Consider the following 21,685-nt stretch of genomic DNA (forward strand, 5'->3'; position numbering starts at 1 on the left):
CCTCTGGCTCTGGAGTTACAGATGGTACCATGGGAATTGAACTCAGGACCTCTGTAAGAGCAAAAATTTTAAAAAACCTCCCATACTGTTATTTTACTTTCTTTGGCCTCTTTGTAATTATGGTTAGGTTCATGATCAGTGAATGTGAATTTTTAATTCTTATAGTTTTTTTTTTTTCTTTCTCCAAGACAGGATTTATCCGTGTAGTCTTGGCTGTTTTAGAACTTTCTCTGCAGGCCAGGCCGGCTTCGAGCCACCTGTCTCTTCTTCTCAAGTGCTGGGATCAAGGTGTGCATTAACACTGCTCAGCTGATTATTACAGTTCTTAATCCTAAAAATTATTATAGAAAATAGAGTTGTCACCTGAATAGAGTTGTTCACCCCTGGGAAATTATGAACAGAATGTTTGCTTATAAGTTTATTCTGTGATTCCCATCTCTTAACTAGTCAGTTTGTGAATGAATGGAAACAATTGCTCTTTTCATTTCCTTGTCCTTACAGATGGTTCCCACAGAGCTGGTGGAGAAGGAGTTCTGGCGGCTGGTGAGCACCATTGAGGAAGACGTCACGGTGGAATATGGAGCCGACATTGCTTCAAAAGAGTTTGGCAGTGGCTTTCCTGTTCGGGATGGGAAAATCAAGATTTCTCCCGAGGAAGAGGTAGGCCCCATCTGTCGGGACTTGCTGTGTGAGGTCAAGCTCTGCATTTAAAGCACAGCCTTGGACTCTGACAGCCTCACTTAGTGAACAAAATTGGAGACTGTTAGTGAGATTCTGCTTGGCTAGCTTGAAGTATTTTTTTTAATGTATGAACACACTGCAGCTGTCAGACACACCAGAAAGGACATCGGACTCCTTTACAGATGGCTGTGAGCCACCATGTGGTTGCTGGGACTTGAGCTCAGGAGGACCTCTGGTAGAGTAGTCAGTGCTCTTAACCACTAAGCCAGCTCTACTTGAAGTGGGGTTTAGCACAGCCTTAATTACTGAATTTATTAATTTCAAGAAAAATCAAGTTCTCCAAAACTCCTATTCCTGCTCATGCCCTGTGCTGAGGTGGGGAAGGAACACTATTCCTGCCCTTCCTTTCAGGTTTTATATTTGACTTCTTTAAAGAATGATCAGTCAAGGCCTTATTCAATTTTAATATTTATAAGTGTCTTGCTTTCCATGCAGCTGGACTCTTAAACCCAAATGATTTCTGTCTGTCTTGTGGCCATTCAGATTTACAGTGGTCTGTGGTTTTACATCCATATAGAGAAGTATATACATGTGTGCAGCTTGAACAACTGCACACACTCGTTGCCAGCACTAGAAGAAGAAAGTAGAACATCTTGGCATGAGCTTCCCCTGCAGGCCTTGTCATCTTCGTCAGTTCCTCTCTCAGGACAACCACCCCAACATTTACGGATGTAGATTTGTCTGCCTGGCTTTGAACATCATGTTTATATTCAGTTTATGTTCTTCTGTCTCCTAAAACAAAGCAAAATGGGCAAGCATGCATACATACATACATACATACATACATACATACATACATACATACATACATATTTATTTACAAATCGTCACAATGGTACCTCTGCTTCAACCTCTAAGCCCTTCACTTCATTTTAAAGGAGTTCTTTAGACAACTTATAGCAATGGATTTCTAGGGCCTTGAGAACTGGCCAAGCAGTTTTGAAGACTTGCTTCTCTTCCATAGGACCCAGGCTGTTTCCTGCACCTAGGCCAGACTGCTCACAACTGCCTGTCTCTAGCAACCTCTTCTGACCTTGAGTACCTGTATATACGAGCCACCCCCAAATATAAATATAGTTTTTTTTTTAAAAAAAAGGAACAAAACTACGTTTCTGAACTGTTAGTATGACACAGCAAAAACTTACAATTTTTTTCTGGCTCGTTTTAGGAATATCTTGACAGTGGCTGGAATTTGAACAACATGCCCGTGATGGAGCAGTCTGTCCTTGCTCACATTACTGCTGATATATGTGGCATGAAACTCCCCTGGTTGTACGTTGGCATGTGCTTTTCTTCCTTCTGCTGGCATATTGAAGACCACTGGAGCTATTCAATCAACTACCTGCACTGGTGAGAGTTGTTTACAGAGTCTATGAGTCTTTCAGATGTGTGTTGCTTAGGATTGAGAATAGTGAGCTCCTTTTGTTTTAGCTTTTGTTATATTAGGTTTCCTATCAGATTAGCACACTTTTACACAGTACGCTGGAATCATGCACTGTGTTGCAAGTATAGAATGTTTCTAGGAATAGTTAAAAAGCACTGTGTAGCTTATGTCACAGACATGCACGCTCTACCATAAATCTCATTTGCTGGTCATGGTAATCTATATTTCCCTTTAGGGAGGAGCATGTCCTCAGGACTATCAGTTTCCTTTTGTTGTGCTGGGTTCAGACATCACAACACTTAGTATATCTCTCTAATCTCTCCAGACATTTAAACTTTATCTAAATGTTTTATCCAAAGCCATTTTTTCCTACAACTGTAATACTGTCATCCCATTTCTTCTACTTGCAAGTGCAAAAATACTTTAAATTCCATAACCCACTTGAATCCTACAGAGAATTCGAGGATGTACCACAAGGAAGAGCTGGCACTTGGATGTTTTGTGTGATTCTGCTTCCCCGGGCAATTACCCAGCTGCAACAGGAAGATGATGCTTTTTATATATCACAGGGATGGCACTGACTAATTGGTTAACAATGTTTTCTGAAGAGTAAAGTCTCTTTAGAAATGTTAATTGCCTTATTAATATTTGATTTAAGGCCCCCCCCCTTTTTTTTTAGCAGAATGGGCAAGAGAAAAGCAAGATGAAAGGATGCCATCCTTCTCAGTTGCTGTAGGGAGTTGTAACTGTGCTGTAGCAAATATGATTCCTTATATTTTGAGAAACTCTGGATACTCACGTGTTTGTAACGTGGGATCTCGGAGGACCTCAGTCCCATTTTTGTAGTGGTGGGAAATGTTCTGTACGCGTTCCACTCCTACTTCACCTGATAATTCTTTGAGTTGAACATCTGTTTGTAGGTCAGAAAAATATGAACTAGTTAACAAGTTGCTTTGTGTTATGCTACAGATTGATTGATTTTTATCATCTGTTTCTAGGGGTGAGCCGAAAACCTGGTACGGAGTTCCAGGCTATGCCGCTGAGCAGCTAGAAAATGTAATGAAGAAGCTAGCTCCAGAGCTCTTTGTGTCCCAGCCGGACCTCCTCCACCAGCTTGTGACCATCATGAACCCCAACACCCTGATGACTCACGAAGTGCCTGTATGTCTGAGCTAACCCCCCACCCCTGCTCCGCCCACCACGCACTGTTGCTCTAGCACCCTTTTCTTTCTAAAAAGTTATTTGGAGGGGTTTTCCCACCAAAACCAGAAGCAGCTGTTTGGTGCTGTATAGCACTATTCCAATGGACCAGATGCTTAGACACTATAAACTCGTACATTACTGAATTGACTTGCTTTGTAGATGAGTTCTTTTCAGTGTACAATTCAGTAAGTTGGAGATTGTATAACCATTACCTCTAATGATTTCTGTACTATAAGTTTTATTTATAACTTTTAGTAAACAAAAATATAAAAAGTTGATTGTCAAATCAAAATAGTTTACTATGAAAATGGCTAGCTACAATTAGATCTGAACTCAGGTTTTAGACTCTTTGAAAATATTTATAAATTTATAAAGTGTTCATGACTGTTGAGTCATTTTCCAGTTCTTGGTGTCAGTCTTTTCTGCCTTTTTCCTCTTGAAAAGAGGAAGTTGAGTAGAGATGTTTGTTGGAGTGCTTATCTAATAATCACAGCCCCTGGATTTAATTTCCAATACTCCATAAAGAAGGAACAGTGAATTTTGTGAGATCTTATGATTAAACAAAATGCAATGCTTAGAAGGATTGTTTTGATGGTTGTGCTGGGAATTAAACCAAGGGCCTTAGGTTTAAGATACTAGGTTTGCACTTTGTCTTAGTGCTGCTTCTTAATCAGAACTGTCTGTTTTACATGGCTTACTTCCCCCCAGGCCCATTATGTATGTATTTGTGGACCATAAAGTAATGAGAAATATAAAACATTCTCCATATCTTCACTGTGAACATTTTTCTTTGATTTTTTTCTAATTTGTCAAAATTGGAAAAAAATATAGGTGCTAGATTTAGGGCCTTGGGAAGTCAATGGATTAATTCTTCATTCCTGGTCTGGAACTTACTATGAAGTCTAGATTGTTCTCCAACTCAGAGATCTTCTTGTCTCTGCTTCACTATGGCTGAACCTGAGGAGATAGATAAGATACCTGATTGAATCTATTTAAAAAAATGTGTGTGTGTGTTTTGATTCCTGTCCTGTTTGTCTAGAGAATCATCTAATAGTTTATGTCCAAATTGTCTTTGAGAATGTTACTATAAAATCTTAATCTCTCATCCTTGTCTCTGTAGGTTTATCGAACGAATCAATGTGCTGGGGAGTTTGTAATTACATTTCCGAGAGCCTACCACAGTGGCTTCAACCAAGGTTTTAATTTTGCTGAGGCTGTTAACTTCTGCACTGTTGATTGGGTATGTGTTATGGATTTGAGCGTTCTGAAACCATTTTCTTGTGGAAATAGCATAAAAATGCTTTAAAAACTGTCACATAGACTTGCTACTTATCTGGCTTCTATGCAAATTCTTTCCCAGTCTACAGTGAGATAAGTACATTGTGTGACAACTCAGACATGTGGGTGAACGTGTCTGTGTGAGTGTGTTCGAGTGTGTTTAACTGCTGTCACTGCTCCAGCCTCAAGACACTTGTTTTAAATTGTACAAGTTTTAAATGAGGTTTTAGGGGATAGAGCATTGGTTTTATCTTTTTTTCCCCAATATTGCCAAGGCTAGTCCTGAGTTCTTTATTGCAAACCATCCTGTTTCAGCAGGTTTTGGGAAACCTAACTTGCGTAGCAAGACTCTTCCTGAAGTGTAGAGTCTAGTGACTTTTAATAAGGCTTAAGATTATTATTATTGTTATTATTATTATTTGTTTTTTCGAGACAGGGTTTCTCTGTGTAGTCCTGGCTGTCCTGGAACTCACTCTGTAGACCAGGCTGGCCTCGAACTCAGAAATCCGCCTGCCTCTGCCTCCAAAGTGCTGGGATTAAAGGCGTGTGCCACCACTGCCCAGCTGAAGCTTATTATTAAAGCTTGCAAACTACTAACAAATATTTCAGTCTAAAACTTAGTTGCTTCAAGAACAGTACTAATATTACCAGTTTTACTTCACATTACTCGTTAACTCACTATCAATGTCCTTTTCCTAAACCAGTTTTCAACTAAGTTACCTAATGTGTTAGACCCAGGACTCTGGGAATCTCAGAGTCTAGTTCAGGATTGATAAGTGATAGATGTTTTGACTTTGATTGTATTATTTAGTAATACGATATTGTAAGTCAAAAATGTTCAGAAATTAAAAAGGAGTGAATGAATATATCATTTCCTTCTGCCTTGTACACAGCTACCATTGGGCCGCCAGTGTGTGGAGCATTATCGATTGCTGCACCGCTATTGTGTCTTTTCCCACGATGAGATGATATGCAAAATGGCTTCCAAGGCTGATGTTTTAGATGTTGTAGTAGCATCAACTGTTCAGAAGGATATGGCCATCATGATTGAGGATGAAAAAGCTTTAAGGGAAACTGTCCGTAAATTGGTAAGGTTTCTAGAATGCCAATTCCATGTCACTGAGTATAATTTACTAAGTTCTTGTATACTTTACTACAGTTTTAAGAATATTTTCCATATTGTATTTAATGTTTACAAAAGCAATTCTAATAATAGTTAACATGTAAAAATGCTTTGTTTTTATTTATATTGACTCTATTTTAGCCATGAAGCAGTGTCTGTAAAATATCTCTTCAACTGGTTTGTCTGTTTTAATTATAATAATTGTTTCATTAGTGTTTCTCCCTCTGTCTGTCCCTTCCTTCTCTGCATCCTCCCTCCCTTCCTTCCTCTAATAGTCTTATGTATCCTAGGGTGGCCTTGAACTCTCCTGATCTTCCTGCTTTCTCAGTACGAGATTACAAGTTTGCTTCTTTTAAACTTTATTTATTATGTGTCCTTCTAAGATATCTGTGCATAATAAAGAACCAGAGTCTCAAAGATTTTCTCTAGTATCTCATACTTTTAAAATATTAATGGCCTCTGGATCATTTAATTTTTGTTTGTTTAAAAACCCAAGTGTAAACTGTTGGTTTTGCTTATTTTTCATATGGATGTCCAGTTGTCCCTTCACAGTGTCTTAACTCCTCCTCTCTGAATTGCCTTGGTGCCTTGGTTTAAGATCTGTGAATTTTTGTTGCTAGTACTAAATTGCTATTCATTCTCTCTTGTAGAGAGTTGTAAGCTCAGTAACAGGGGTGCTGGGAACTGAACTTGTGTCCTTTGCAAGAGATCCGTACACTTAACATCGCTTTCTCTCCAGCCCTTTTCAAAAAGACTTTGACATAAGAAATTAGTGTGAGTCTTCCAATTTCTTTTAGAAGGCAGGATCACATTCAGCTTAGGGTGGCCTTGGAAGTCTTTAAGTAGACCTGAATAATGTCCTTGAACTCTAACCCTCCTGCCTCTGCTTCCCCAGTATTAGGATTATATGCTAGCATACTCAGTTTTATTCAGTGCTGAAATGGAATCCAGGGCTTAGAGCAGCATATTCGGCAAGCATTCTACCAACTGAGCTATAATCCTAACCTCTAGCTTTGTTCTTTATTTTACAAATTATTTTTTTATGTCTTTTAGTTCATTTGTATTTTCCTGTTACCATTTTTGATATAGTAGATTTTTTGATTCTTTTGGGTCAACCATATCTGTAAACAATCATTTCTTTTTATATGTCACTGTGTATAGAGTACTGGAACGTTGTCTATTGTCCCCTGATATTTTATTGTGGGAGAAAGCAGTGCCTAGTGGATTTAAGTGACTTGCCAAGGTCTCCATCAATAATGGTAGCTAGTGATTACCTGCAGAATGCTAGCCTAAAACCAAAATTCCAGCCTGGTAGAGTAGGTTCCTGCTCTAGCTGAAGAGCACTTAGCAGTTGATAGCTGCTGGAGGAGATAGACTGGTTTTTCTTAGGGGCTGTACCTGTTGGAGTCTGTCTGTCCTCCACTGATGGCACCACACTCATGTACATGTGGGAGTTATTAAAAACAAACAAAAAATGATCAGAAAACTGGGAAAGATATGTTGGTAGGGGGTTGTATGTAGTAGGGGTAGATGTAATTAAAATACATTGGTAGAAAATTCTCAAAATAAAAATATGAAAAAAATAACAGTAGCTAATTTCTGCAACTTGGAAAACTATCCCCCACCCCCAGATGTTGAATTTACAAGTTAAAATTGTGTATAAACTACACAATTTCCATTCTTAATGCAAAGAGTTGGTCTTTGGTCTTTTTTTTTTTTTTTTTTTTTTTGGTTTTTCAAGACAGGGTTTATCTGTGTAGCCCTGGCTGTCCTGGAGCTCACTCTGTAGGCCAGGCTGGCCTCGAACTCAAAAATCCACCTGCCTCTGCCTCCAAAGTGCTGGGATTAAAGGTGTGTGCCACCACCGCCCGGCCGGTCCTTGGTCTTTTTTAACCTCAACTCTTTGCAGTTCACAAAAGTCCTTTTCAGTGATCATGATTAAAATCAAAAGCTGTTCATTAGCATTTTTATTTGTCTTTGTTGACCTAACATGTCATTGTTAGAAATTATTAAAACAAATTATTAAAACAAAGAAGTCTAATGAGTCCTAAATTGAGTTAACCAGAATTGGCCTTCTTAAGGTTAGATTTGGATGTAGATAAGAAAAGCTGGTACAAACTTGTCTTTAAATGACAAGAGATGTCTCTCAGCAGGGCTGTTGAGAGTCTGATGGGATGTGCTGCAGTTGCAGCCTTCACTTGGGGGAGGCTTGTGACTTTCAAATGTTTTCTTAGTTTATTGTCCCCTGAATTACACATTTTTTTTTTTTTTTGGTTTTTCGAGACAGGGTTTCTCTGCATAGTCCTGGCTGTCCTGGAACTCACTCTGTAGACCAGGCTGGCCTCGAACTCAGAAATCCGCCTGTCTCTGCCTCCCAAGTGCTGGGATTAAAGGCGTGTGCCACCACCGCCCGGCGAATTACACATTTTTTAACTTACTCAAATAATGATTCCTGTAGGTAATTTCTGTATAAATGATTAGTAGGAGACCAGCAGTTTCTGCATAGCCATTTTTCCTCCCTCCCTCCCTCCCTCCCTCCCTCCCCCCCTTCCCTCCCTCTCCTCCAACATTTAATTTTTTTTTTAAAGTGTGTGTGTGTGTGTGTGTATAGAAGGCCTTGGATCTCTGGCAGCAGCTAGAGGTACGGATGGTTGTGAGCCACTTGGCACAGGTGCTGGGAACTAAGGTCATCTACAAGAGCAGTGTCACTCTTAGTCATAGAGTCACCTTTCCAGCTCCTCTGTCTTGAGGCAGATGCTAGTCCAGAGCTCTGCATTGCAGGCAGGTGCTCTGTTTGTGTCCCCGCTTCTTTATTTTTTCCTCTGTGATAGAAAGCATGTGTCTTTTGGTCTTCCTTTGTGCCCTAAACTTTTTGTAAGGTAAGTTTGGTATAAGATTGCTATCCTCAGCAGTATTAATTCATCAGTGATTTTATTAATGCTCAGGTGGTTAGACTGAGGACTTGCTTTACCCAAAGAGGGATTCTCCTTGGACAAGTTGAGTAATGTGCTGTTGTTATTGTATCTAAAAATATTATATAGTTCTAAATAGTGCTTATGAATTTTACTAAGGCTTTCCTTTTATTTTAATTCAGTGCATATTTTCTTGGATCTTTGGATTGTATTATCCTTTCAAATCCTCTAATACAGATTTTATTTTAGGGAGTAATTGACTCTGAAAGAATGGATTTTGAGCTGTTGCCAGATGATGAGCGGCAGTGTATAAAATGCAAAACTACATGCTTCATGTCTGCCATCTCCTGCTCTTGTAAACCTGGCCTACTTGTTTGCCTACATCATGTAAAAGAATTGTGTTCCTGTCCTCCTTATAAGTATAACCTGCGGTAAGTAAGGATGAGAGTTTTTCCCTTTGGGAAAGCATCTAGTCATTTATTTTGTGTGTGCATGTGCATAAGTGTATTTTTGATGCCCTGGCATGTGTGCAGACATACATGCTTGTGTGCACGAATGCGCCGAACGCACCTATGTGATCATATTTATGTGTGAATGTGGCTATGTATCCAAAGGCAGCAGGAAGAGAGCCGCTGGGCCTAGTTAGAGCATCTGAAACCCCAAAGCCCAGCCGCAGTGACTGGGCCCCCTCCGAGCAAGGCCACACCTACTAATCCCTGTCAGGTTGCACCACTCCTTAATATGTAAGCATTCAAATATTTGAGCCAGTGGGGGCTCTTCCCAAACAGACCACCACACATAGGTTTGGGGGATTGAAACTCAGGTTCTTGTTCTTTTAAGTAAATTGCTCTACCAATTGAGCCATCTTCCTTCCCAGCCCACACTGAATCTTTAGTAAAAAACTCAGTGGCATCTCTATCATAGGTCTCTAAATGTTGATTGAGGCTATAACATCTGTTTTTCTCCATAGTCCCCGTCTCATTGTTCTCTGTGCTCTGTGTCCAGGTATAGATACACTCTGGATGATCTCTATCCCATGATGAATGCACTGAAGCTTCGAGCAGAGTCTTACAATGAATGGGCCTTAAATGTTAATGAAGCTTTGGAAGCAAAGATCAATAAGAAGAAAAGTACGTAATACAGAAAGTGGAACTCAATAACCTGCAAATTCGAGGTGGATTTTGTTGTAGCCAACTTTTTGAAACAGCCTATTTTCATCTTAGCTCTAAGGTCTAAATAAGCTTCCCAGTCCTTGGCAGATGTTAACCAAGGTGGATGAGGCATATTGACTCAAGATCTAAATGAAATCTGTGCGTATAGATTATATATACAAGATGGTTTTGGGACAAGAGAGATGGCTCAGTGGGTAGTATACATGCCACACAAGCCCAGTGATCTTTGAATTAGGTCCCTGGAACCCATGTGAAGGTAGAAGGAAAGACAACTACACAGAGTTGACCTCTGACCTTCACATGTCCCCTCTTCTTTGCCACTCCTTCCTCCTTGCAGTTTAAAAAAAAAAAAAGTTGAGGGTGATTGAGAATTGTGTGGATGCTGGTAATTGATTGACCCTGGGTACTCCTAGCAGCTGAGTCACCTCCAGCCATCTCCCCCCCCCCATGATTTTTATTTGTGTGTGTTTGTTTGGGTGCTTACAGAGGCTAGAAGAGAGCGCTGGGTCCCTGAATCTGGGATTATAGACTCATGAGTCATTATGAGGGTTCTGGGATCTAAACCTGGTCCTCTGCTTGAACAGTGAGTGCTCTTAGCTCCTGAGCCTGCCCTCCAGTCAGCCACTCCCTCCAGTCACTTCTGTCCAGTCTGTAGCTCAGCAGATTGCTCCCTCCCTTTTCATGGAAGGGAAGGGAGCACCACTACCAGTTTCTTGTCAACTATAAAGTGAAATAAAGGACCATAAAGTGGGTTATGTAGATTCCACAGTAGAATCTCTAATACTTTTCTTTCACAAATCAGCAGATTTTCACTTTAAAAAAAAATCCTAAAGTTGTATCCTGAAGACCCAACTCTTAAGTTCCCTTTGTCTAGTTACTCCTCATCCCCCCAATCAGATAAACATTGTTTTGGGTAAGAATTGACAGAAGGCCTTCTCCACTCTGTAACAGTGATTATGAACTTAATGACCATAGGAAAGATGACTTGTTCTTTGTTTAAGGTCTCGTCAGCTTTAAAGCTTTGATTGAAGAATCAGAAATGAAGAAATTCCCAGACAATGATCTTCTGCGTCACCTTCGCCTAGTCACGCAAGATGCAGAAAAGTGTGCCTCTGTTGCGCAGCAGTTGCTTAATGGCAAAAGGCAAACGAGGTATATATCTCTGACTATTTGAGATTGGATGCTATGGTGCCTGAACCTAGAAACCTATTATGATTTTTCTTTCCATTCTGGGTGTTTGTGATATTGGCATCTCTGAGTAATGAATGTATGTGTCCTCATATGGCTTTCTCCGGTCCTTGTCTTTCATAGATATCGATCTGGTGGAGGAAAGTCTCAGAATCAGTTGACAGTGAATGAACTTCGACAGTTTGTGACTCAGTTGTATGCTCTTCCATGTGTCCTTAGTCAAACACCATTGCTAAAGGTAACCATATAAAGATGTGTAGGAGGACTTCTAGTATATTTTATATACTCAATTGATATCATTAAGTAACCCTCTTAGGTGGTGGTGGTGGTGGTGGTGGTGGTGGTGGTGGTGGTGGTGTGTGTGTGTGTGTGTGTGTTTGGGTGTGGGTGTGTACACGCACGTATCTGCAGAGGCTAAAGGAGAGTATCAGATACATTAAATCTGGAATTAACTGTTGTGAACCACCTGACATGGGAGCTGGGAACTGCAACTCTGTCCTCTTGAAGAGTGGCAAGTATTCCTGACCTCTGACCCAATAATTTGCTCCTAGAACATTAATTTACAAATATTTGAATGACGCATTAATGTTTGTGGATATAGTGGGTAGATACAAAATTATATTAGAAGGAAGATTCTGTTGACATTTTATTGTGAAAGTAACCACTGAGTTTAGCATGGTGACCCACACTTACAATCCCAACATTTAGATCCCAAGGCAAGAGGACTGCCATAAGCATGAAGTAAGTCCAAGGTGCTGGAGAGATGGCTAGGAGCTCTTGCTACACAACCAGTAGGGTCAGATGTTGGATTTCCTATCCATGCCTCTAACTCCAGCTTCACTGGGGCCCAGAGCAGCATTAAGGCATGTTTGCTTCCTAGCTGAAGAAATGTGAGGGCCATGGCGGTTCAGGGAAGGAGCCTACCTTGGAGAAATAGAGAATTCTTAATGCCCTCTTCTGCTTATCACAAGCATGGATGCCCGAACAGGTGCAGATGCCATCTGAATGCACATAAACTCACATAGATGGATAAAAACTTTCACACACACAAAAAAAATCAAAACTAAAGTAAAAAAAAAAGTGACTCCCAGCCAGTTCTTAGGGTTGGTATCAATCTTCTGCTATGACTTCATTTTGGCTCTCAGTTGCCTCATTATTCCTGACATAATATGACTTGGTGAGAAAGTTGCACTTTTTTTTGGTTTTCTGAGACAGGGTTTTTCTGTGTAGCTGTCTGGAACTTGCACTGTAGACCTGGCTGGCCTCAAACTCTGCCTGCCTCTGTCTCTTGAGTGCTGGGATTAAAGTTGTGCACCACCACTACCCTGCTGAATTTCAGATTTTAAGTTAGAAAAAGAGTACACACTGAACTTCTATTTTGATAGCATAACTTCTGTTGTTTGCCTTGTTTTCTTTTAGGATCTCTTGAATCGTGTGGAAGATTTCCAACAGCAAAGCCAGAAACTCCTGTCTGAGGAAATGCCTAGTGCTGCTGAGCTTCAGGAGCTGCTGGATGTCAGCTTTGAATTTGATGTTGAACTCCCACAACTCACTGAGATGCGTATTCGCTTAGAGCAGGCCCGTTGGCTAGAAGAGGTTCAGCAGGCTTGCCTGGACTCCAGCTCCCTTTCTTTGGATGATATGAGACGACTCATAGACTTGGGGGTAGGGCTGGCTCCGTATTCTGCTGTGGAGAAAGCTATGGCCCGCCTGCAAGAGCTGCTAACAGTGTCAGAGCACTGGGATGACAAAGCCAAGAGTCTCCTCCGAGCAAGGTAAAACACAACGAAGTCTCGAGAGCTTTGGTTAAGGTATAGGACAGAGGCCTTTGTTTGCCAAGTCTGCTGTCCTTGTAGAGTACTTGTGCAGAAAGCTGATCTGTCTGGCTTACTTTGACACATGAGTAAAGAAACTTAGCCAGGGTTTGTGATACACACTTTTAATCCCAGCACTTGGGAGGCAGAGGCAGAGGCAGGTGGATCTCTGTGAGTTTGAGGCCAGCTTGGCCACATAGTAAGTTCCAGGACAGCCCACACTACATAGTGAGATCCTGTTTCATGAGAGAAATTTTTTTTTCTTATTTTACTGGTTATGAAATAAATAATTTAGATGGCAGTGACTATTGTACAGATGAGGTTGAATGCGATTTTCCCTATAGTCTCCATTGATTATCATTGGAAGAAGAAAAAGTTTACAAACTAAGTAAGTAAATAAATAAATGCAAAATAAATAGAATCCAGAGTCATGGAAGACAAGTGTCTGAGAGTTGATACATTCATTCTGTGCAGTGATGTAATACAGAGTATTTTCAGTAGAAATAATTATTTTTCCTTTTGCTTGGTGTCTAGAGGTGTGATAGGCAATCTGTGCCAGGGGTGAAAAGTCATTTCCTAATCTTTCTTTCTGTGTGGCAGATCTTTATTGGATTAGTAGACAACATAGGCATTAAAAAGTCTAGGTTACAGATGTTTTACATTCTTAAAATAGTGGTCATTGAGCTGAGAGGGCATAAAATTTTTTGCTGTTGTGATTTGAGTATGTTAATGTTGTAGAGAATTTTCTTTATCTGATTCTTAACATTTTTTCTAGCTTAACATAGAAGAAATCACCAGTTATTAGTATTGTTACTTTTTGCATTAGAACTTTTATTTCATAAAGATGGGAACATGTAGAACTAATTGTGTTTTTAGACTCTGGAGCTGAAGAGATGGCTCAGCTGAGAGTGTTCCCTGCTCTGTTGCAGACACAAGTTCACAGTTGCTTGAAACTAGCTCCAGGGCTTCCTGTGACCTCTGCAAGGCACTCCTGCATGCACACGTAAAATAAAATGATGAAAACCTTACTTGCTTTCAATATCTTGATTATTTGAAATGAGCTAATTTGATATGTATTGATCAGTGCCATTAAGGTTTTTTTTTGTTTGTTTGTTTTTGTTTTGTGGTGAATTTCTTTAGAAATGATTTTCCTAGTCTTTTGACATCTATAAGAAAATTGCAGTTTGTGGCTGGAGAAATGGCTCAGTGGTTAGGAACACTGGCTGCTCCTCTAGAGGACCTCAGTTCAATTCCTAGCACCCATGTGGCAGCTCATCACTCTGTAACTCCAGTACCAGAGGATCCATGGCACCAGGCATGCATGTAGTGCACACATGTGCATGCAAGCAAAATACTCATACACAAAGTACAGTAAACCTTAAAAAAAAGAGAGAAGAAAAATGCACTTCTGAAATGTCTGTATGTTTTGCTTTCACAGACCACGGCATTCTTTGAGTAGCCTTGCTACAGCAGTAAAAGAGATGGAGGAGGTTCCTGCCTACCTGCCCAATGGTGCAGTCCTGAAGGATTCTGTGCAGAGAGCCAGAGACTGGGTTCAGGATGTGGATGCATTGCAGGTAGGTTGAGAAGGAAAAAGAATGTCCTGAGTCTGTATGTTCAGTTAGCTGTGGTTTCCTCTTACCTGGACAGGCCTGGGTAGGTCCTTCACAGTTTGACCACAGCGAGCAAAGGGATAGGCATGCTAAAGCAGGAGCAGGCTACAATCCTCCCAACCTGGGGTCTGCGACCCTTGATGCTAAAGATGTAACAGCTCTCAGACATGTATGGCCGTGGCCTGCACACTTTTTTCAATGGCTTCTCAGAGCTGTTGTCCTTTATCTTTGTGTTGTCTTTGGTTATGATGTTTGTTTTGTGTGTGTGTACATGAGCACCAGACAGTTGGTTGCTTCTCCTGAGTTTGTTCACTTGTCATTTAGTTCATAAATGTATTAAAGCCTTATTTAGATTGTTTTTTTCACGTATATGACTGTTGTGCCTGTATGTCTGTGTGTCTGTACCTGGATACACATAGGGATGCCTGGTTCCTGAGGAGATCAGAAGATGGTGTTGGATCTTCTGGAACTACAGTTTCATGTGGGTGGCGGGAATCCAGCCTGGGACCTCTGAGCCATCTTCCCAGCCCAGTTCTATAAATTTTTCTTTGACAATTTCCCCAGCTTCTCCTACTTTTTAGAAACCTCGAGCAGGTCCCTTCTGCTCTTCATGTTCCTCCCCTTTTATTTCCTGTGGACCTATTCGTGACATACTGAATCAGAATGACGAGAACCAGGAAATTGTGTCTAAGTAAATGGGCTTTCCACATGATTTTCTACGTCTTAAGAAACATTGGGCTTTCTAGCTTATATTTTAATTTCCTGAGTAAGTCACCATAGACAAATCAATTGGAATCAAATGCAAGCCAAACTCACTCTTAAGTTAGTACAGATATTTCTGTTGAGGTAAATGTCTTTCATACTGTTCATAGAAATCAATGTGACAGACTTTATAGGTATAAGAAGGTTTATAGATGGGTATAAATAAACAGAGATAATTGTGTCATATTTTTTTATCCTTAGGAGCCTAGCATTAAGTGTTAAGTGAAAAACAAATGTTGCTCTTTGCTCCCTCACCCACCCTTGCAGAATTTAAGTCATGGAGTCATTGACTGTGAGCTAGACTGAAGTGTACTTTTCCTATTTTATGTAAGAAAGTATTTCTTTCTGATTTATTAGGCAGGAGGTCGTGTGCCAGTGTTAGAAGCACTCATTGAACTTGTCGCAAGAGGCCGATCTATCCCAGTACATCTGAATTCTTTACCAAGATTGGAAATGCTAGTAGCTGAGGTTCATGCTTGGAAAGAATGTGCTGCTAAAACATTCTTGCCTGAAAATTCTCCATATTCTCTGTTAGAGGTAAGTTTACAATGAGCTTGTGTGCAGGAACTTTGATCTCTAGTTTGAATACAGTTTATAGCATACAAATGTGACCTCATTGGATCTATCTATTAACAACTTAAAACGTTTTCTGGCTTCATTTAGAATTTAATTGAGGACATTTTTTTTTTCATTAGGTTTTGTGTATGTGTAAGAGTCTGCTCTGTTCTCAGGTAGTCTTAACTTATGGCAGTCTTCTCTGTCTCTTAAGTTCGGGGCTTACAGGTGTGTGCACCTCCACACCTGGCTGTGTAAAGGTTTCTATTTATGTTCAAATTAGACTCTAAACCTGGCTATGATTCACTAGCTCTATTTTATTTTATTTTATTTTATTTTATTTTATTTTATTTTATTTTATTTTATTTTATCTTATGTGTATGGGTGATTTGCCTGCATGTATAGCTGGGCACCATTTGGGGGTAGTGCCTATGGAAGGCAGCAGAAGAAGTCTGTCCCTTGTTAGACAGCTGTGAACCATATGGGTGCTGGGAATTGGACCCCGGTCCTCTGGAAGAACCCTTAAGCACTGAGCCATCTCTCCAGCCCTACTGCCTGCATTTTTAGTAAACCTGAGATATGACCTCACTACACCACCAAGTTTTCATAGAAAAGAGTATTTTTACATTTTCTGTAAGCTGGTTTCTGTGCATTATCATTGGAATCATTTTTACCTACTTCATTAAATCTGGAATAAAAAGCTATATTTTTGGAGCCTGCTTCTTTCCCTCCTGTCTCTTTTTTTTTCTTGTTTAATCGTGTGTTTGTGTGTGTGTGTGTGTGTGTGTGTGTGTGTGTGTGTGTGTTACAATTGCATGCCTATGAGTAGAGTTTTTAGAGGCAGCATGGTTCAAAGAAAATGGTTGGCTGTAAGAAACATACGTGTGTGTTGCACTGCTCGGGCCCTTAACTTGGTTAATCTGAAATCTGTTTCATCATTGTCTGTATTCTCTCTCTTATTAGGTTCTTTGTCCTCGGTGTGACATTGGCCTTTTGGGGCTGAAAAGGAAACAGAGAAAGTTGAAGGAGCCCTTACCAAGTGGGAAGAAAAGAAGCACCAAGTTAGAGAGCCTATGTGATCTGGAGAGGGCTCTGTCTGAGAGCAAAGAGACTGCGTCAGCTGTGCGTACCAGGGTTTCTTATTTTGGGGGAGGGTAGTTTCTTACCCATTCAGGACTACGTAGGAATAGTGTCGTGGTTAGTAGAATAACTTGAAAAGTGCTTGAGTTTGCCAAAAGAATTTTTGAAAATTGTGAAGTTTAAGATAGTTGTTAAGGTTGGTGAGGTCTGTTTCAGTGGTAAAGCCCTTGCCTGGCATTAATGATTGCCTGAATTCTGCAAAATTATAAGACAGAAAACATCCCCACAGGTGCATTAAAATCTGAAGTAGCCCTGGTTGTCTTGGAACTCACTATGTAGACCATGATGTCCTTGAACTTGCCTCTGCCTCCTGAGTGCTGAGAGCACCATGCCTAGCTCAATTTGAGTCTTGAATATGGAGAATGCCTATGGGTTTATCTAGAAATACTAACCAAGGAGGTCAAGGCTGCCAGAAAACTGCAAAGTTAACTCGTTAACTTGCCACAGGAAACACATCAGAAACATACTGGAGCCAGGTTGGGTTGTGCTCAGAAAGCAGTTGCAGATGGATCTGAGTTCCAGGCCAGTGAGAGCTACAGGGAGAGATGCTATCAGAAACAGTTAAGAAAAAAGATTGTACTGAATAATTGAGTCTTGCCCACACTTAGTAAGCATTGTTCAAGATAGTACCCGAGAAGGATCAGCGGTGTGGAGCTGATGCTTAATGAGCACGATGTGTTGGTGAAAGGGCCCAGCTGTGTGATTGATAGGCTGCTGAGCTTGGCCAGTCAGTTAAAGCCCTTGCCAAAATGTGGAGTGTAACTAAGAAGATAGTTATGTGTCACAGAACAATGGAACACGTTCTGGGTAGTATGTTGTTGGTGAGTTTAGTCAGTGTGTCATGCCAACTCAAACTAGTCTGTATCAAAGTAGTCTACGGTGGCAGTAGATAAACAATAGAGCGACTTGACTGTGAATGTAGACTGAATGGACTCTCTTTGGGCCACAAAGCATTTTCTCTAGTAGCTATCTGACATTGATATGAAAATGCCTTGGTTTATAAGTTTTGACACATAGAGCCTGTTCTTTATTAAAGACAGTTGACAGTCAAGTCTTTGGAAAGTTTGGGTTTTTTTTTTTCCCCTTTACAGTATGTCTGTGTGTGGCTGCTACTTGAGTACCATTCAGGTGGTTCATTTTATGAAGATTTCATTTCATTGAAAGTGTTAGTTCTCTCCTTGAAATACACGAATGCCTATGTCAACTTTGCATGCATTATCTTTCACAGATTCTAGTGTCTGCTTCTGGCTTTGTCTACATAGTCTATGGTCCTCATTTGCTTTCCATTGCTGAGCTGTGGGAGGGACCTTATTAACACATAACATATACATGCATACATATGTACATATCTATTTATATGAACATTACATTCAACAAAAGAACATGTTATTTTAATAGACCATAAGTTTGTTACTGATCCTCCTCCAAAAAAATGAAACTCCTTTATTTGTGTATCTACTGAAAATTTGAAAAGGAGTAATGGAGAATTTATTCTATCCTTATGACTCAGGCATCTCATCTGATGAATCATAATTGATCTGGCTTGGTTCTTAAATGTGTTTCACCGGTGTATCTGTTCTCTCCTGGTCCTTTTCCTTGAGATAGCTGGCCAGTTAATTTGGACAGATCCCTAGTATCTAGTAAGCCTGACCTTGTAGATGTTCTGTTTATGGATAGCCTTTAAGTGGTGTTTAGAGAAAATGTGTTCAAAGTATCATAGAGACTTAAGACTGTGAAGTTGATCCTGTGTAGGTATTTTCAAGCCCCTCCATAAGATTAAGAGGCATGTGCCACCATGTCCAATTTATGGAGTGCTAGAGTTGGATTCAGTGATTCATGCATGTTAGGTAAGAACTCTTTAGCCGTATCCCCAGCCAGCTCCACATGTTTGTTTGTTTGTCAGATAGTAATTTCATAGCCTATTATTGTTGTGTTCGTTGCATCTAGGTGCCCTAGCAGTGAACAACAGTAACATGTAGAGCGTCCACTGTGTAGTGGCTGCTTGTGCACCCTTCTCCCACCTCCAGCTCCATTGTAGTTCAGGCTTAATCGAAGCTCTGGCTGCACTCTGTCCTGTTGAGCATCACACTTCCAATCTTGAGAGCTAGCACGCCTGGCTCAAGACTTTTCTGTCTCCCTTTCTAGAAGACCACAAAATCTAAGGGAATGAATACTAGTGGAAAAGGGCAGAAGTGAGCAGACAAAGTATTTTCAAAGAAGTAAATAGGCAATAAATCTACAGGTACTCGTTAAGTAGTTGTGTTGTGTCTCATATCTCAGTTGAGTCTTGTTGGGTTGCATCCGGCTGTCGTGTTCATTTTGTGCATGCAGAAGTTTAACCATAGTAGAATGTGGCGTAGCTTGAGGCAGAGCTTGCACAGAATTTGAATGAAGATAATCTACTCTGGAGCCCATCTAATTAGCCTTTAGGATCTTGAGTTGTGGAGGAGAGATAGTTCTCTGTGACAGTGTCTTTGATGGCTAACTCCTTTTCAGATGGCAACTCTTGGGGAAGCTCGACTACGAGAGATGGAAGCTTTGCAGTCACTCAGATTTGCCAATGAAGAGAAATTGCTGTCACCTGTCCAAGATGTAGAGATGAAAGTCTGCTTGTGTCAGAAGACTCCAGCCACTCCCATGATCCAGTGTGAACTCTGCAGGGATGCTTTCCATACTAGTTGTGTGGCAGTACCCAGTATTTCACAAAGCTCCCGAATCTGGCTTTGTCCTCACTGTCGGAGGTCAGAGAAGCCTCCATTAGAGAAAATTCTGCCTCTGCTGGCCTCCCTACAGCGTATAAGAGTTCGTCTTCCTGAAGGAGATGCACTCCGATACATGATTGAAAGAACCGTGAACTGGCAACATAGAGCCCAGCAACTGCTTTCTTCAGGGAATCTAAAACTTGTGCAAGACCAAGTGGGCTCTGGACTGTTGTTTAGCAGATGGCCAGCCTCAGCAGGACAGTCATCAGTGACAGACAAGGTGAGCCTGTGCTTTTTGAGATACTGTGGTCTGAATAGCTCTGTGGTTCTGTCTGGTGTTGCTGTTCCTGAGACCATCTCCTACTGGCACCGGCATTCATGGCACTGGTTTATCCTTTTATGTAGGTTCTGTGCAAACCTGATCTTACGCAGCAAGCCATCTTGCTGGCCTTGCTTTTTGTTTTTTGATGAAAGGTCTCAGCTAGCCCAGAGTGAATTTACTGTATGTGAGGATCTTGAACTGCTGTCCTGCCTCTTGTGATGAGTGCTGGGGCTATGGGCATGTGGGACTGTTTGGTTCTGGGGACTGAAAGTAGGACTTCATGTGTGCTAGTCAGACACTCGAGGAACTGAATTGCACACCCACTATCAGGAGTCTTTCTTTCTTTTTTTTTTTGTTTGTTTGTTTTGTTTTTTTGTTTAGTGTTTTGTTTTGTTTTTTGAGACACGGTTTCTCTGTGTAGCTCTGGTTGTCCTGGAACTCACTCTGTAGACCAGGCTGGCCTCAAACTCAGAAATCCGCCTGCCTCTGCCTCCCAAGTGCTGGGATTAAAGGCGTGCGCCACCATCGCCTGGCATCAGGAGTCTTTCTTAGACATGCTGTTTCTGTTGTGTACATGTGTACCTCTTCTATATATAAATAATTGTTCTAATTCATTAATTGTTAGTCTGTATGCATGGTTAGTTTATGTATATACTTTTTATGCATATAAATTTTTGCTTGATTGACTTTTTCCTTTCATGTTAGAAAGGGAAGCCACCACTTACTTGTCCTTTAAGGAAGAATCGTGTTTGAAGGGTTTGGATGCATTTGCACGTTTGTGTGTGTAGGCTTCTGTGGAGCTGTCTGCCTTGTTTTTAGACAGGGTTTGTTCACTAGAATCCAAAGCTGACCAGTGAGTTCCAAGGATCTCCCTGGTGCTGGGATTGATACCTAGCTTATTGTTTGTGTCTGCTTGCTTGCTTCAGTGTAGGTGCTGGAAATCAAACTCAGCCGTTTCGTGCTTGTGTATGAGGGACTCCTTACAAATTGTACTGTCTCCCCTGTTCACGGTCTTATTATGGAGCGGTCAGGTCCCATGTCTCCTGCATGTGGCTGCAGGAAAAGTGTGATGGTGAGAGAGAGTGCAGTTAGAGTGGCAGAGTCAAGCTTTACATTTAATCCCCTCTGTTTCTTTAGACTTGTTATTTATGTGTGTGTATGTTTGCCACATGTATGCTTGAGGTCAGAAGAGGACACTGGATCACCGGGAACTGGAGTTACACTATGTGGGTGCTGGAAATTGAACCCAGAACCTCTGCTAGAACAAGTGCTCTTAACTCTGAGCCAACCCTGCAGCCCCTTTATTTTATTATTATTTTCCTTCTTCTTCTTTTTTTTTTTTTTTTTTTGGTTTTTCGAGACAAGGTTTCTCTGTATAGCCCTGGCTGTCCTGGAACTCACTCTGTAGACCAGGCTGGCCTCGAACTCAGGAAACCGCCTGCCTCTGCCTCCCAAGTGCTGGGATTAAAGGCGTGCGCCACCACTGCCCGGCTTTTGTTATTATTTTTTAACAGTACCTTTCATGCTGTGATTCCTGGTAATTGAACTCAGGTCATTAAGCTTAATGGCAAACACCTTTACCTACCGAGCCATTTGGATTGCCCCATCCCAGTATATTTCTGTAACAGATACTTACACACTGGGTATAGGGCTGTTTACTTGCATCCTTAGCTATTCCGAAGGGTGAGATCACTTGAACACAGGAGTTTTAGACCAGGCTGGACCTGCATCTCTAAACAGCTTGAGGATAGATTATGTCCTAGTGTGTTTGCCTGA

General features: G+C 40.9%; 1 protein-coding gene across 1 annotated transcript in view; it reads left to right on the plus strand.

Annotated features, from left to right (window-relative positions):
- Kdm5b (lysine demethylase 5B) overlaps positions 1-21,685 on the plus strand; it is a 71,387-nt gene that overhangs the window by 43,879 nt on the left and 5,823 nt on the right. Inside the window, exons 10-23 of the mRNA XM_028764671.1 lie at positions 502-660; positions 1,910-2,091; positions 3,124-3,286; positions 4,449-4,568; positions 5,500-5,694; positions 8,891-9,072; positions 9,647-9,771; positions 10,815-10,965; positions 11,125-11,239; positions 12,421-12,776; positions 14,254-14,392; positions 15,548-15,727; positions 16,709-16,867; positions 19,382-19,867. Of these exons, the coding sequence (XP_028620504.1) occupies positions 502-660; positions 1,910-2,091; positions 3,124-3,286; positions 4,449-4,568; positions 5,500-5,694; positions 8,891-9,072; positions 9,647-9,771; positions 10,815-10,965; positions 11,125-11,239; positions 12,421-12,776; positions 14,254-14,392; positions 15,548-15,727; positions 16,709-16,867; positions 19,382-19,867 (2,712 nt within the window). The remainder of the gene's footprint in view (positions 1-501; positions 661-1,909; positions 2,092-3,123; positions 3,287-4,448; positions 4,569-5,499; positions 5,695-8,890; positions 9,073-9,646; positions 9,772-10,814; positions 10,966-11,124; positions 11,240-12,420; positions 12,777-14,253; positions 14,393-15,547; positions 15,728-16,708; positions 16,868-19,381; positions 19,868-21,685) is intronic.

This window comes from Grammomys surdaster, unplaced genomic scaffold (genome assembly GCF_004785775.1).
Source record: "Grammomys surdaster isolate TR1022 unplaced genomic scaffold, NIH_TR_1.0 145, whole genome shotgun sequence".
Lineage (NCBI taxonomy): Eukaryota > Metazoa > Chordata > Mammalia > Rodentia > Muridae > Grammomys > Grammomys surdaster.